The 14,978-nt window shown below is 52.7% G+C and overlaps 1 protein-coding gene across 4 annotated transcripts in view; it reads right to left on the reverse strand.

Moving 5' to 3' along the window:
- Positions 1-1,336: 1,336 nt before the first annotated feature.
- Positions 1,337-14,978, reverse strand: part of GMEB2 (glucocorticoid modulatory element binding protein 2) — a 15,990-nt gene continuing 2,348 nt past the window's right edge. For 3 of the 4 annotated variants that reach the window (XM_027697188.1, XM_027697187.1, XM_027697189.1), the window contains 8 exons: positions 10,356-10,453; positions 9,453-9,583; positions 7,895-7,998; positions 6,501-6,658; positions 4,752-4,823; positions 4,040-4,177; positions 3,384-3,506; positions 1,337-3,200 (listed from right to left, as the gene is read on the reverse strand). In XM_027697188.1, the coding sequence (XP_027552989.1) occupies positions 2,554-3,200; positions 3,384-3,506; positions 4,040-4,177; positions 4,752-4,823; positions 6,501-6,658; positions 7,895-7,998; positions 9,453-9,583; positions 10,356-10,453 (1,471 nt within the window). In that variant the 3' untranslated portion in view covers positions 1,337-2,553. The remainder of the gene's footprint in view (positions 3,201-3,383; positions 3,507-4,039; positions 4,178-4,751; positions 4,824-6,500; positions 6,659-7,894; positions 7,999-9,452; positions 9,584-10,355; positions 10,454-14,978) is intronic. The other variant, XM_027697186.1, reaches the window with a different exon arrangement.

Below are 14,978 nucleotides of genomic sequence, written 5' to 3' on the forward strand. Positions count from 1 at the left end.
TCCTTCTTTGCGTTTCCTTTTCAGCCCTCATCCTCCCACGAGTTTCTGACTCTGCAAGCCCCCAGCTGCCCTCGGCAGGGGCGGGGAAGCACCGCGGCACACCCAGCAGCAGCACAGCCATCCCGGGAGTGGAGCACGTCACCGGGGCATCCCTCAACACCCCGGGTAGTCTCTCGAGAAAAACAGGGCTGCCCCACCAGCACCTTTCTGACTGGCTGCCCCGAGAGCTGCTCAAAGGGAGGGGAGGATTGCACCAGCCCAAATCTGCCTGCAGAGCTTTTATTGCTTGGGGAGCTGTTTACATCCCAAGGAAGCACCGCTTAGCAGGGCAAAGTACGCCCACGCTGGGAATGCTTTGCCGGTGAGGTGATCTATAGTCTCTAGGGCAGGTAAAGGTGCACGTAGCCAGGGAAGAGCTGCTGCCTCCTGCCTGCTCTGCCCCGGCACTTGTTGCCCACTGCCACATCCCCAGCACTGTCACGCCAACACAGAGCTGCCACAAACCCTGTCCCACCCCACACTCTGATGCCACCTCTCAGATAACCTTAAAGAGGAGCCAGGAGATCCCTCCAGCTGTCCCCTTTCCACCTGGACGTCCCCTCTCCCTCAGTCCCTGAATAACCTGGATGAGTTTGTCCAAAGCAGAGATGGCTGGAGCAGGATGCTCAGCCCACAGCTCTTCAGGGCTGGACAAAGGCACCACAGCTTTCCAGCCCCAGCACTGCTGGAGAAAGTTGTCCCTGTGGTGCAGACGGACCTTCACTCACCATCACAGCACGGGAGCAGGGGGATTTGGGCTGGAAACACACCCCAGGTGTGGCTCAGCACTGCTGCTCACACTGGAGAGGCAAAAGGCAGCTCAGGGTGATCACAGCCCTTTATATTTCCTCGGTCTGACATGCTACTGCTGTCCCAAGTACACAGATAAGACTTCGCTATCTTAACAGCAGGCAGCTGGGAGGGAAAAGCCTCTGATAAGGCAGGACTCCTCCTCAATTGCAGCCCTGGCTCAGCCTTAGCTGAAACGAAACAAAATCTAATGCCTCAGAGGAATAGATCACTTTTCCTCATGATTACGTGTCAGAACTCTTCTGAACACAGCTTGGGGACCGGTGGTTATCACCACTGGGTGCAGCCAGTCCGGCCCAGCCACGCCACAGACAACCAGACTTTGGAGCCTTTCAGGCTCCTTACACAACCACAGCCAGAGAGAGCACAGAGGACACATACATTTATATCTAATAAAGACTGTTCCTGTCCTGCCTTAGCCCCCGCTTTGCAACCCCAGCTGTTGCACCCAGACGCAAAAACACAAATAAACCAGCAACACTCTTTCAAAAAAATATTTATTAACTCATTAAAGTGACCTGTCGCTGCTGCTGTTGCCAGATAAAGTTTGGAGAAACCCCAGCACTCCAAGCACCCGACTCCTTCCAGCCGGAGACAGCGTGAGCGTCGCTGCGGCCGCAGGGCACATGGGGGCCCTGGGATGGGACCTGGTGGGAGCCGCAGCAGGTAGGGCGGCTGAAGGAATCCTGGGGGGGAAGGGGGTTGAACACCCCACCACGGAACAGCTGCTCAGATCCGGCGGGGAGGGACCGGCAGCGCCCGGCTCCCGCGGGATGAGGTGCCCGGCAGGATGTGGGGACCGGGGACACCGGGGTCCCCCCTTGTGAGGAAGTGTGAGCTCCTTGGAGCGTGGCCACTGGGCTCAGCTCTGCACGTTCAGCAGTACGGCTCTGCCATGCAGAATGAGCTTCCCAACCAGGGCTTTGCTTAAAAATCGCCGTTGGCTTAAAAAAAAAATCCCAAAGAATGGATTTTTTTTTTTTTTTGAGAAAACTAGAAAAGGACCCTAAATCCTCAGAAGTCACAGCTCTTCCCGGCCCTCTGGGTTTCTCTCTTCCCACTCCTTCCCCCAGTAGACCTGGGCAACCACCATGACCACTGTCACAACAGCTCCCACTTGTTTCTGCCACCCAAAAATGCCAGTGTCACACACAGAACCCAACCTCCCGGGGCCTGCACCCAAGCTGCCACAGAGCCCTTCCTGGTGTTGATGATTGTACATATCCATGGAATTCCTGCTCTTGGCATCCCCTCTCCATCCCTGCAGCCCCTGGGGATGGGGAGCAGCAAGCTCCCCTTATGCCAGACCCCTTGGCAGCTTCACTTGCTCTTCCTTTTGCTCCTGCCCACTCCTCCAATGGACGTTGCTCTGGCTGAGCCTGCCTATGAGGCAGGGTTGATGAGCCAGAGCAGGATAACTATTCCAAGAGAACAGGGGAGGAAAGCTTTATAAAAAAATAAACTCTTTTTTTCTTCTCTCCTCCATACAGGGCAGAGCACTTTTGCCTTTCCCTTCTCTGGGCATCCTTCCTCCCCCTTCCTTTCCTCTGACCTGAACCTCCTCACTCCCAACACGAGCCGCTCTGAGTCTTGTCAGCCCGTGCCCCTTGTGACACCACTCCTCGTCCCACAGTGCAGCCAGAGAAGAGGCAGTTCCCCCCAGAGTGGCACAGCCAGCGTCCCCTCCAGGCAAGTCCCCCCCTCTCACTTCTGCTCCGCCTCGTCGGCCACTGCGGTCACCTCGATGGCGGCGGCAGCGTGCTCGTCCCCGGCAGCCTCGGCGGCACCAGATGGGACAGTCACAACCGTGCTCCCGCCAGGAGCTATTTGTGTCACATTCTGGATGGTCGTGCCGAGTCCTGGCAGCGTCAGGAGCTGGAAGGGGCTCACCACCTTCACCACTGTGCTGCCGTCCTGGACCGCGGCCGTGCTCAGCACCGTCAGGTTGGAAGCGTCCGGGTGGATCTCCACCGTGCTGGGGAAGGTGGAGCCGGCGGAGGCCAGCACCGTGTACCCCCCCAGCAGTGGGGAGGCCGGGGAGCTGGCGGCGGGGGGCTGGGTCGGGCTCTTCCCCAGCACTGAGGGCGGGAGGGCCGAGACCACTTTGCCGAGAGGGAGGTTGGCAATCTGGGAGACTGGCACGCCAGGGGTGACGGCGAGCTGTGCCGGCTGGGACAGGACCTGGGAGGTGATGGCAGCTGGTCCGGAGGTGGCCCTGGTCAGCCTGGGACGTTTCAGAGGTGTGGGGACGGAGACAGGAGTGAGGGTCATCAGGACGTTGTTGAGATGCTGCGATTTGTGCTTCAGCTCCTTCGCTCGCTTGCGGTGCTCGTCACACTGCTGCTCCAGAGCTGGAGAGAGAAGAGGTTTGGCTCAGCCTGGATCCTGGACAAGCTTCCCAGGGACTGTGGCAATGCCTGGAGCCAGTCCCACCATGGCTGGTTTAGCAAACACCAGCTTTAACACAAACCCCACTTTCTTAGCCCAAAAGAGAAGGCAGCGATGACCAGTGTCACACCAGTCTGAGGACATACCTGCCAAATCCCGTGTGTACTGCTCCCTCGAGCGATCCATCTGGCACTTGTGGCTGGCCAGGACCTTCTTGACCAGATCCAGCATACCAAAGTTCTGGACTACGTTGTTGAGTAAAACAGCATCTTAAAAAACAAGACACAGACCTTTGAGGAAGCAAAATTCCCCATGCAAACTACTTACGGCTTGGAAAAAGCCACACGACAGCAAACACGTCCAGCTGAGACAGCCAAAATCTGCAGGAGGGTAACGCAAGAGGCTGGGGAAGAGGAGAAGGCAGAAGCCATGAGAAAGGGTAAGAGGTCTCCGGCATGTAAACAGTCCTCTCCTGCCTAGCAGGGGTGAGAAGAAATCTGCTGGCACAGTAGCTGCTTGCTGTATCGTTATTCCAATGGCCCAAATTCCACCTCAGTTCCCAAGCCAAGCATTTGTCCAGACCCAAAGCCAGCAGAGAGGAAGCCCCAGGCCCAGGGAATTGGAGAACTGAGGTCACCTGAAGTGTCCCTGAGCACAACCAAGAGCCTGCCCAGGGAGCAGCCAGAAATGGGATTTTTTATGATGAGCTATGTTCCTATAGTGCCATCCATATATCCCCAAGGCGAAATAAACCCACAAGCCCCTCTCCCAAGATGACTGAGCCCTGGGCCCAGGTCCTTACCCCCAAGCTGCAGCGGGGGATCCTGCGCTCGCTGCTGCAAGCCCTTCATGGTCTCCACCAACTCCTGGTGGAACTCGTGGATCACTTCTTCCAGGAGACCCGTGTCCTTCAAACCTTGCCAAAAAGCAAAGGTGTCATCTGGAGAAAGAGAAAACAAGGAGAACCTCAAAATCCTCAGTGGGGGTTTAATGGCCATCTGCTGTGGGTTTGCTGCAGACACCCCCTGCAGGGGTGCAGCCCTGCTGGGCTGGAGGTCAGGGGGCTGGGGCAAGGCCCACCCAGAGCGTGGGCCCAAAGGAAGGGCAGTCAGAGAAGGACATGCTTTCCCAATCCCTGTCCCCCACAAACAGGACACTGATGCTACAGAAAAGCCCAGTGCTCAGAGCACACCAAGGAAAAAGAATGATTTTATGACCCCTCTGATAGTTGTTTTTTTTTTTTAACCCCTAGAGCCACATTTGGCCGTGGCTTTGACATCTTAATGCTTGGAAACAACTTCATCCCCAGGTGATGCTGTAGCCAAGCCCACGCACCGGTGGGATATAACACCACGCTTTGCTCTGTAAGCAGCAAAGGAATAATCCCAGTGGAGATTCATGCAAGGCTGATCTGTCAAAAGGGTCCTTCCTGCTCTTCATCCCTCCTATTTCCCTCTTTCCCCACATCTCCTTCACCCGGCTGGGCCAAGCCCAGCAGGATTCTCAAGCCATACCTCCAATGCTGGTGCTCCAATCACTGGCATCCTCACATGTTTCTATGGTTATTGTAGCTGGGGATCCGTTCACTGCAACCAATAGCAAAAAAGAAAAGAAAAAAAATTCCCAAGTCCTGATTTTTCCCTGTATTTTCACAGGCTGTTTCCAAGGGAAGCACTCCCTTGCTGCACTTCCATGATTTCTCCTTTTTATTGGACGGGATCACTTTTGTTTGAATCCAACTCTCAACACCAAACAGAGGGAGACGCCCAAGTGGTTGCCGTGCCAGCTGTACTTATTTTTCCACATTGGAGTGCAATCCCCAGGGATTACTCCTGCAACCCTTGCAGCACAAGAACACATGCTCAAGAGCAGCATTTCCCTCCCACTTTCCCCTGCAAACACACCAGTACTGCTAAGGGCAAAAGTCAAACAGATTTAGTCTGATTTTTCTGGCAGCCCTTTTTACCCAGCCACCGTTTGTCTGGAGGGTTTCTAAAGCCTCGAAGGGGAGAGCAGCCCCCCAGCTGTGCAGGGATGCAGGAGGGCTCCCTCCCTCCCTCCAGCTCTGCCAAATCTCAGCGGTTTTGTTACCATAGAGCCAAGGAACCGGCGTCATTCAAGCCGTGCGCAGGAGCGGGATGGATGGGAATCTGGCCAGAGCCCCACGGAGCTGTGCAGAGTGTTTGGAATGCTCAGCTGCTGCCATTAAATCCAATCACTCTGCTCCTTTACTCCACAGCCCTCAGGGCTCTGGTTATTCCAGCACAGCTCAGTGGCGTGGGAAGTGTCTCCCATCGGTGAGTTGATGTCCATGTTTAACAGGAGGGCTTGGAGCAGGCTGTGCCGTGCATTGGCATCACCTTCCCCACCTCAACACCAGGATGTGGTGCCATGGGAACTTTGGAGAGCCAGACAAGGGGCTTGCCCTGTCCCACAGCACCACTAGGAGCTTGGGACGTGGGGAACTTTGGGGGCTGTTCTTCATGCTCAGATGGAAAAGTTGTTATGAAATATAGAAGTATTTCAAAATTAGAAAGCTTTCCAATAGAACAGTCGCCTGTAATTACAGGTCAAGTTCACAAAATCAGAGAATGGTTTGGGTTGGGAGTGACCTCAAAGCTCGTCTCATTCCACCTCTCTGCCATGGGCAGGGACACCTTCCACTATCCCAGGTTGCTCCAAGCCCCGTCCAACCTGGTCTTGAACACTTCCAGGGATGAGGCAGCCACAGTTTCTCTGGGCAACCTATGCCAGGGCCTCACCACCCTCACAGGGAAGAATTTCTTCCCAACAGCCAATCTAAACCTACCCTCTTTCAGCTCAAAGCCATTAAGTTCAGGGCTACAGCTACGTAGCCCCATCACTTTCAAGATCTACATTCACAAGTGCAGATAAAAAAATAATCTGCTGCATCCCCCAGTTCTCTTTAATCTTTCATCAGACCAACCTGATAAGTGAGCCTTAAATAAAACCCCCTAAATTATTCCAGAAGAAGTCAGGTTAGAGCTGAGAGGAGAAGGGACTCCTACCCAGGCACCCTGTGCAGCAGGAGAAGCCAAGCTGATCCCTACGGACACAGCCTGACCAGCAGTGAGGACAGAAGGGAACTTCATCAAGCAACAACTACAGATTAATTGCAGTCCTCTGCTTCAGCTGCCTGGTTTTGGGAAAGGCAGGAGGCCAGAAGGGAAGCTCCAGCCCTAAGGGACCTTGGTTACGCAGCATGGTTCCTGTGCTTTGATGTGAGGAATGGCTGGACGTACCATCAGCAGTGGCAGGAGTCAGAGGGATGTATTCTGTCGATGTCTGGCTGGTCAGGGACACCCTGGCTCCAGTCAGGTCGATTTTGGTGCTCCGGCACGTGTTGGAACACACCTTCGTGTGCTGGTAGAAATCCAGCTCTCCTGAGTCCATGATCTTCCTGAAAGAAGGGGAGCAAGCACAGGGACAGGCACGTCAGCAAGAGCCCAGAGCTCCGAGATGCAGCTCCTGGCAGCCTTCACACCAAACTTCTCAGAGGCAACAGGAGCCCTTACTGGAGCTGATGAACTCGTTTGTTGTGGAGGAAGGGGAGGAGAGAGTCCCTCTCTGGTTGCACCAGCACATCCCCTCAGAAGCTGCAGCTTCCAGCAGAAGAATCAGCTCGAGTCTCAGTTCAGGGTGAGACCACAGGGAGCCTCTTCCTTCCTTCCCTTTCTGACTCTACACCTCAAAAAAAGATGGGGCATAACCCTATTCATAAACTAAAATCAGGTCTCTCATCTCAAGCAAAGGGGGTGGCAACACTGGTGTATGGGATCTTCCCAGTCTAAGCACGTTGTCTCCGAAGCATCCCCAGGCCTTGCTTCCCAAGATTTGCAAATTCCCAAGATTTGCTCCGATGGGCTGCTGGGTTTGCCTTCACACATTCCTCCTGAAGTTGTTTTTTTTTTTTCCCCTCAAAGCCCTGCCTTGTCAAAGCCTAAGCCTATTATGCAAAATCTACGTGGAGCAAAAGCTGCTTAAGAGGAATATGGGAGAGGCCTGCATTGAAGCAGAAGAATACAGGGAGAGGCAATGTCACCCTGTGAAAAGAGCACAAAGCCACTGACAATTCCTGGAGAAAGAGGTGATGCTTTTTTATCCTGCCCAAAGGCAGAGACAGACTTTAATTAAATCACAGTCTCAGGCTGGTGTTCAGGAAGACCATAGAAGAATTGAATTACTGTAGTTAAGACTAGACAAGATAAATGCTTGCATAAAGAATCTCTTTTTTTTTTTTTTGCCAAGTGATGTCAAGCAGACGTGCTGCAGCCAGAGCATTAGTGATGACCAGACCAATTCCATCTGGTGGGTCATACTGGGAACCCACAGACAGTATGGTCTGACCACCAATGACCATTAAAATTTCCAGTGTCCTTACACCAGCTGGGATCTCAGTGTGGTTCAAGTCCTAAAATGACCAGAGAAATATTTCTTGCCCCAGATTATTCCCTAGGCACAAGGACAGAGCAAAGCCATTGGACTGACCACATTTGGGGCCAGGCTGTCATTAAAATAAATGTTTAGTGGTTCATTTGCTCCCTCAGCAGGAAAACAACCGTGCCAAAGGCTCTGTTCTGCCCCACCACTATTGCCTGAGAGAGGAGTGTCCACAGATAAAAAGGAAGAGACTCACCGGAGCATGATCCCGTTCATCCGGATCGCCCGCTTCCAGTCCTTCAGGGTGGACTTGCCTGCCAAGTGGACAAACTCCTTGGGGCTAATTAGGTGATCATCGAACTGCAGAAGGCAGAGGTGCAACATCATTGCCACAAGCTGTAAATAACCCAGGGGTGCCCTGCGAGCAGGGTTCAGCCGCGGAGCCCGGCGGCAATTCCCGGTGCCCAGCAGTGGGTGCAGCTGCACTGCAGCCTCCACGTGCCATTTAACACCACCAAACCAGATGGCTGGCACACACTTCCCACCCCAGAGAACCCTGGCCAAGTTAAAAAGATTAAAGCCAAACATGGATGGTTAGTTAACAGCTGCTCAGAGCCAAGGGCCTGGGGTCTGTGTGAGTTCGGAAGTGCCCGGCCCAGGCAGGACAGCTGGGAAAAAACACCCGGAGCTTGTGCAAAGTATCATTAACAGCAGGGAGCTGCTCACACTCCCACTAACAGTGGACTCAGCAAAAGCTGGGCTGCACCAGTAACATTTGGGTCCAAGGACACGTTAAGGCCCACAGGAGAGAGGGAAGAAGCCCATTTGTGGGGTCAAAGACCATTTGGTCTTTGACCTCCTGCTCCCGAGCCCAACCATTGGTATCAGTGGAACCTCTGGCCTCTCTTGCAGTATACACCCCACTTCTACTGAAAACCAGCTTCAGGCATCTGGCACACACCTTGCCAACTCTTTCCCTTTCTTTTATTGCCCTACACACCCAGCCATGACTGAACACACGTGCTGACCTAACAGCAAACTGCAGAATCACAGAATTATAAAATCATTAAGGTTGGCAAAGACCTCCAAGTTCCTCAAGTCCAGCTGTGAACCAGGCAGCTCTCTAAAGCATTACCTTACAGCCCATCTCAAAGGATTTCCCAAACCCAGGTCTCCTCTTCTCCATGCCCATGTTGACCAACACAGAGCAACACCATCATCAGTGCATGAGAAACTGCTTCTCTTAACAAGGACATGGGCTTCAGTGCAGAGGATGGATTTTAGGTGGCAGCAACATTACCTGCAGCAGTACCTGCCCTCTGCCTTGGGGATGGAGAAGGCCATCTCTCCTAGGAAAGACAAGGACCATCCTTTGGGAGTCCTCTTGCAGCAGAGCCCAAGGAGACTCTCCCTTAGCAGGGTATTGTTTTGGGCCATGTACAAATGCCAGCAATGACTCACTCATGGTGCATTCCTGAATTCATGCAAATTTTAACCATGAACTACCCAGGACACAGTAGCAGCTCTTCAGTAGGTCCCCACTTCTCAAACCATCAACTTTCCAACTGAGCAGATACTGGAAGTGCCCAAATTTCTCAAAATTTTCAATAACACGTTTAGTTGAGGCAGCGTCTCTCCAGCCAGAACTGCTTGACTTGGCCAAGACAAATATCAGGTACCAAGTACCAGGAAAATTTCCTCCTTTCCCAGCATGATGTGGTTCTGATGCAGTTACCACAGCTCATCACAACCAGGACAGGCCAGGTGAGCCCACAACACGGGCATGAGCCCAGAGTTGGGGTCTCTGCTCTCACCTGCACACACTTCACATTGATCCCGGGGCACACAAACTTCCTCCAGATGAGGTTGGCTTTGCTGTCCCCGCAGGTGATGGGGTAGACAATCTCTGCCTCCAAACTGTCCTCATCTTCAGCCATCTTCACTTCTCACAGGGATCAGAGGAAGGGACAGATCAAAAAGAAACATGAGCCACAGCCCCCCATTCACCTCCCCGAGGCATACATGCAGTGAAAAGCAGTTTTGAAAGGAATGAAGGAATGAAAAAAGAGTAGATGTTGCATGATGGAGTGTATTGGGGTTTGTGGCCACCACTCACTTGCACTTTGCTACTAAAGCATCCAACCACCCAAATTTCTCAGGCAAAACAGCCCAGGCAGATTTATGCCAACTGAGCTGCAGCTGAGCACATGGAATCTAAGAAGTCAGTGGTCTCACTCTTGATAAAAAAAGAAAAGAATGATGTTATTTGGGTGGAGACACCCTTGGTTTTAGCCTAAACCTGGCTTTAAGTCAACTCCAGCCCAGCTGGTCACAGTTTTTGCTCCCCAAATTCACTTTTACCTGTAACCAAAGCCAGTGAGTTTGCTGCAAAACTGCCATCCCCATGGCAGGCTGGAAGGGCAGAAGCCAGGGATGGCCAGGCACAGGGACTCATCCCGGACCAGGAGAGGGCAGCAGAAACCCAGCCAGGCACTACCAGCTCCCTCCTGATCACCCAACCCCCTGCTGCCCACTGGGCTCCCCTGGATGCTGGGAGAGCATCCCCAAGGCCAACAGGAGAACATCCCTGGTACCCTGGCAATTCCGCACAGCAGTGCCTGGACTTTCTCGACCAGCACCAGAGCAGGGTTGTGCCACATTTGGGGTAGTGGAGCTGGCACAGCTCAACCAAGGGGCTATGGAAGGAGCTGACCTACCTAGAACCGCTTCCTTCAGGTGTGTGGAGGCCGTGAAAGCAGCAGCAGCTGCAGCAGCTGCATTTTCAGTCTCCAGAGTGTCTTCGTTTATGTCACCGCTGGAAAGAGAGTCGGAGACATCCTTAAGCCATGTGGCTGTGCCACCCCCACACCCGATGCCCCGTGGAGACGTTGCCTCAGAAGTCCCTCAGACCACATTTTCCCACAAGAGCTAAAAGTCAGCTCTGGGTTTGGGAGGCTCAACTCTGTTTTTCCATGTGGAGATGAAGAGCCCCACAGCAGGCAGGCCCCTGTCAGCAGCCTGGCTGGCTCTGCCTTGCCTGCCCTTTAATCCCAGCCCCATGGAGCTGCCTCTGGCCCAGCCCATGCTGGAGAGCTGGCGTGGAGGGATGCTGTCAGCATAGCCCCTTGCTCAGAAGTCACTGCCAGCTTCTGGCAGCTCTGCCTGAGATCTCCCCAGGAAAAACATGTGTGAAACATGCTGCTGCTGTCTGGGCAAAGGACTGGCTGAATCCCCTGGTATGCAGGATGCTCGTGGGAGCGGGACCTCAAGGAGCCACAGAGACACTGTAAAGAAGTTTGACAAATCCCAGCAGCAGATCTGTGAGCAGAGATGACATGAGCTACAGACCCTCACAATCTGATCTCTGAGCCTCTTAGAACCTGATATACCCATGATATCCACTAATAGCTAGATATCCAGCTGCTTCCATCCTTCTCACACTGGAGATCTCCGCCTTCTCTTAGTGTTTTGCCCACAGAGTCACACAGTGGGTCCTGCACAGCACCCACACCCTCGTTGTTCTCTCATCCCAGCTCTCACTGTGGCATACAGAGCCTCAAGTCCCTTCAATGAGCTTTGGTGCACACTCTCAGGGAACAGGCATTTGGAGCTGTGATCAGGGACATGTTCCTCACCCCCTCAATGGGTACCCCCATCTGGTACCCCTACAGATCTGACCTGTGCATCACAGCCAGTGCTCAGCAGGGACCGTTCCTAATGGGTTTTCATTAAACCACAAAATGGTTTGGCTTGGAAGAGACCTTAAAGACCATCTCATTCCAATCTCCCTGCCACGGGCAGGGACACCTTCCACTAGAACAGGTTGCTCCAAGCCTTGTCTGACCTGTGCTTGAACACTTCCAAGGATGGGGCAGCCACAGCTTCTCTGGGCAACCTGAGCTGGTGCCTCACAACCCTCAAAGGGCAAGATTTCTCCCTAAAATCCCATCTAAATCTACCTTCCTTTTAAGATGAATGCTTGGTAGTGTTATTGAAGATGAGTAATTGCTGCATCAAGCTTGTCCTGCAGGGGAAGGGGGGTGAAATACAATTAGCTTTTCACTTAGGCATATAAACTTTCTAGGAAGACTGTATGGAGAAAACAAACCTGAAATCTATCCCAGTTTGGTATCATGGGTGAATTAAAAGATGGTCCTAATGACTCACTGCCAACCGCATTTTCCACCTGCGGTGCCACGGGGACAAGGAAATTCAAGAGCAACTGGTTTTTCCATCCTGACTCCTAACACACAGCTCCAGGGTGGAACTGCAGCTTCAAAGCATCCCTCCCCTTGGCAGCTGCAGGGCAGGTACCTGTGGGGAGCAGCACGGAGATAAGGAAGGTGTGGGCGGCAGCTCGGCCTCACCAGGTGAGTAACTTGGAGATGCTGCTCCAGAGAAGAGAGAGATGGAAGCAGATCCAACTGTGACAGAAAGAGGATGGATGTCACAGTGCCTCTGCACCTCCCAGAGACCAACAGCCCAGAGCCCTGGGAGGGGAAGGAGATGGGTAACACAAAAGGACTCGAAAAGGTAAACTCTTTGCTAAGGCATCTGCACACAGGTGAGTATTAGAAAAGTGGCAGTCTGACAGAAGAACCGTAACCTGTTTATTTTTCATGAGTTTGCTGCCGGGTTCTTGCATTTCTCCAGGTACATTTGGAGAAAAGTATGTACCACTTCAGCAGGGTGCCAGAGGCAGCAGCCACCTCTGGTGTGCACAGCCCAGCATCCCACAGCTCTGACCCTGACCTGCCTCCACCTGCCACCAGATCAAGAACCAACACCAACTTACCTAGAAGAAACCCCTGCAGCAGAAAGTCAGCACCTGAAACAGAGCTTCCCCCAGGACTCCATCGCATTCGCACCGCTCCGAAAAATGACCGAAAGGCACGAGTGGATGGGGAGGAATAACCCAGCCCACGCCCTAAACCTCCAGAGGAAAACAAACCAACTCCAAGCTTGTACTAAAAATTCAAGCCACTAAAGTCTGTGTCTGCCATGGAGATATAACTGGGGAAGAGATAAAACCACAAGAAAAGGCGAGCGTCTCCACACTGCTTCTCCCATCCCATTCCAGGGGCAGATGCAAGAGAAAACACAAACATCTTCCAAGCCCCAGCAGTGCAACCCCTCAAGCCAGTCCTGCCTTTGCTGGTTGCCATGACGAAGCCCAGGGAGGACGGTTCTCATCTTCCTCCCCAGGAGGATCCATAAACCAGATGGGAGGAAGAGAAGAAAGCACGTGTGGATAACACACCAGGCTGGCGTCTCCTTTCTCCTCTCTCCTGCCTCGCCTGGAAACTTGAGAGAAAAAAGTCTCCCCCAAAAACCTTGAGCTGGGGCTGCTGATCAGAAATACAAGTACCTTGTCAGAGCACCAAGCATAGACCCCTTCTAATCGCAAACCAAAGAGAAAAGCTTCTTGCTCATTATTATTTTCCCATTTCCCTCTGCCTTTTCCTTAAAAACACGAACTAATTAAGCTCTTAACAATTGGTTGCATAGGGAGTTTTTTTAATAGCAAATCCATACCCAAAGGAGCACTAGAAAAAAGCACCAGCCCCCAAGCTGAGTTTGGTTTAAGTGCCACACAAGGCAAGTTGAAAGCTCCCCATGTGAGCACTGACTGAGCCAACACCAAGGGATCTCAGCCCTGCAGTCACTCTCCTGATGCCAGCTGGGGCTACAGAGGGAAAGAAAGCCAGCACCCCTGTGGGAGTAGAGCCCCATGAAGGCAACCATCCAAAGCCATGGAGAGACTGTGGGTAGCTCATGCTGCCACCCTCCACCAGCCCCACTGCCCTGCTCGGCAAGAAGAGTCAGGCAGGTTTTGCTCCACGACCCCAAAATCCACATCCTTTCCATGGACCCACTACCATCCCCAAGCAGGGGGGAGTCAGGAGCCTGCTCAGCAGCCCTTCTCCAGAGAGCTGCATGGAAAATCCTCAAGGAATCTCTTCGTGCCTGCCAGGGTATCTCTGCTCACAGCTGCGACTAAATGAAAATGTTCCTCCCTCTGCTGTGCAGAGCTGTCCCGCTCCTGACCATCCAGGGGACACTGGGAGGGTGAGAAAAGGTTTCCAAGCTAAAACAGGAGGGGAACTAAGAGGAAAAAGAAACCAAACTGACTGAGCCAAACTCTGCCGTGGTCCATGTTCCCAGACAACATGCACGTGGATCTGCAGAAGCACAGAGCCACTTTACAACCAGGAACCATCCTGCATCCAAGAGCAGACATATCCCAAGTTTCATGTCTGGCTGCTTCTCCACTGAGGGAGCCAAGGAAGTCACCATGGGACAGAAAGCAAGAAGAGTGGAACCCTTCTTCCCCACCATCACCCACTCTTCTGGGAATGGAGAAGGCTTTTGGAAGCACTCACAGACTCAGGATGTGGAGGAGCTGGGCAGATCCTGCCCATCCCAGCACTGACAGCTCTTCCTCTGCCTGTGTCCCTGTCCATTCTCTACCAGAAATTCATCTGTTAATGGGTTTTATCCCATTGGATTGGAGCAGCACAAAGGGAATGCACTGTCCCCTTCTGCCCTGCCCAAAGCCCCAGGGCACTGACACAAAGACATGTTTGAGAAAAGGAGACAAACACCTCCTTCTTATGGAGAGGAATAAACAGCCACTCACCACCTACTTATTTCAAGTACAGGGACTTCTGGATCAGATAAACCTGCCTGGATCCGGCTCCAGGTGTTAATCTGGATTTTCTGCCCAGCAAAACAGCAAAGCACAAAAATGGCTCTGGGCACCATCCCATGAAAAACATAAAGAAATAAAGCAAAGAGCCCATCACCACATGGGCCTTCAAGGTACCAGCCAGGCTCCTTGGCCATGGCCCACCTGCCACTGAACAGGCCAGATCTGAACCAACAGCCTCAAATGCCAACAAAAAAGGCAGAAATTAGGCAAAGTAACAGCACTTGGACAACCAGACATGTTCACTCTGGGTTTTTTGAGCAGTGCCTCCCCATTCAGCCCTGTGTGGTTTCAAGGCCACCTCTCTCACTCCCATTGCTGGAAGTGGAGGTTCCCGCAGAGCCTGGTTGAAAAACAGCCCCAAACCCACCTACCTTCAGGGAAGGGGAGCCCAGCTGCATCACCCTCACCGTGCTGCAGCCAGACTCAACCCTTGGAGGTACGCAGCTTAGTGAAGCAATTGTGAAATAAATAGCAGAAAAAAATTGATTTAGCTACTGGTGTCCTGTTCCAACCGGATTTGTGTCCATTCCAACATCCACATCCACTCAGAAAAGGATATTTTGGGTTGGGGTTTCAGTTGCTTTTTTTTAGTTTTGAAATAAATAAATAAATAGATAAATAAATAAAA

This window comes from Neopelma chrysocephalum, unplaced genomic scaffold, assembly GCF_003984885.1.
Source record: "Neopelma chrysocephalum unplaced genomic scaffold, ASM398488v2 Primary Assembly neopelma1_119, whole genome shotgun sequence".
Lineage (NCBI taxonomy): Eukaryota > Metazoa > Chordata > Aves > Passeriformes > Pipridae > Neopelma > Neopelma chrysocephalum.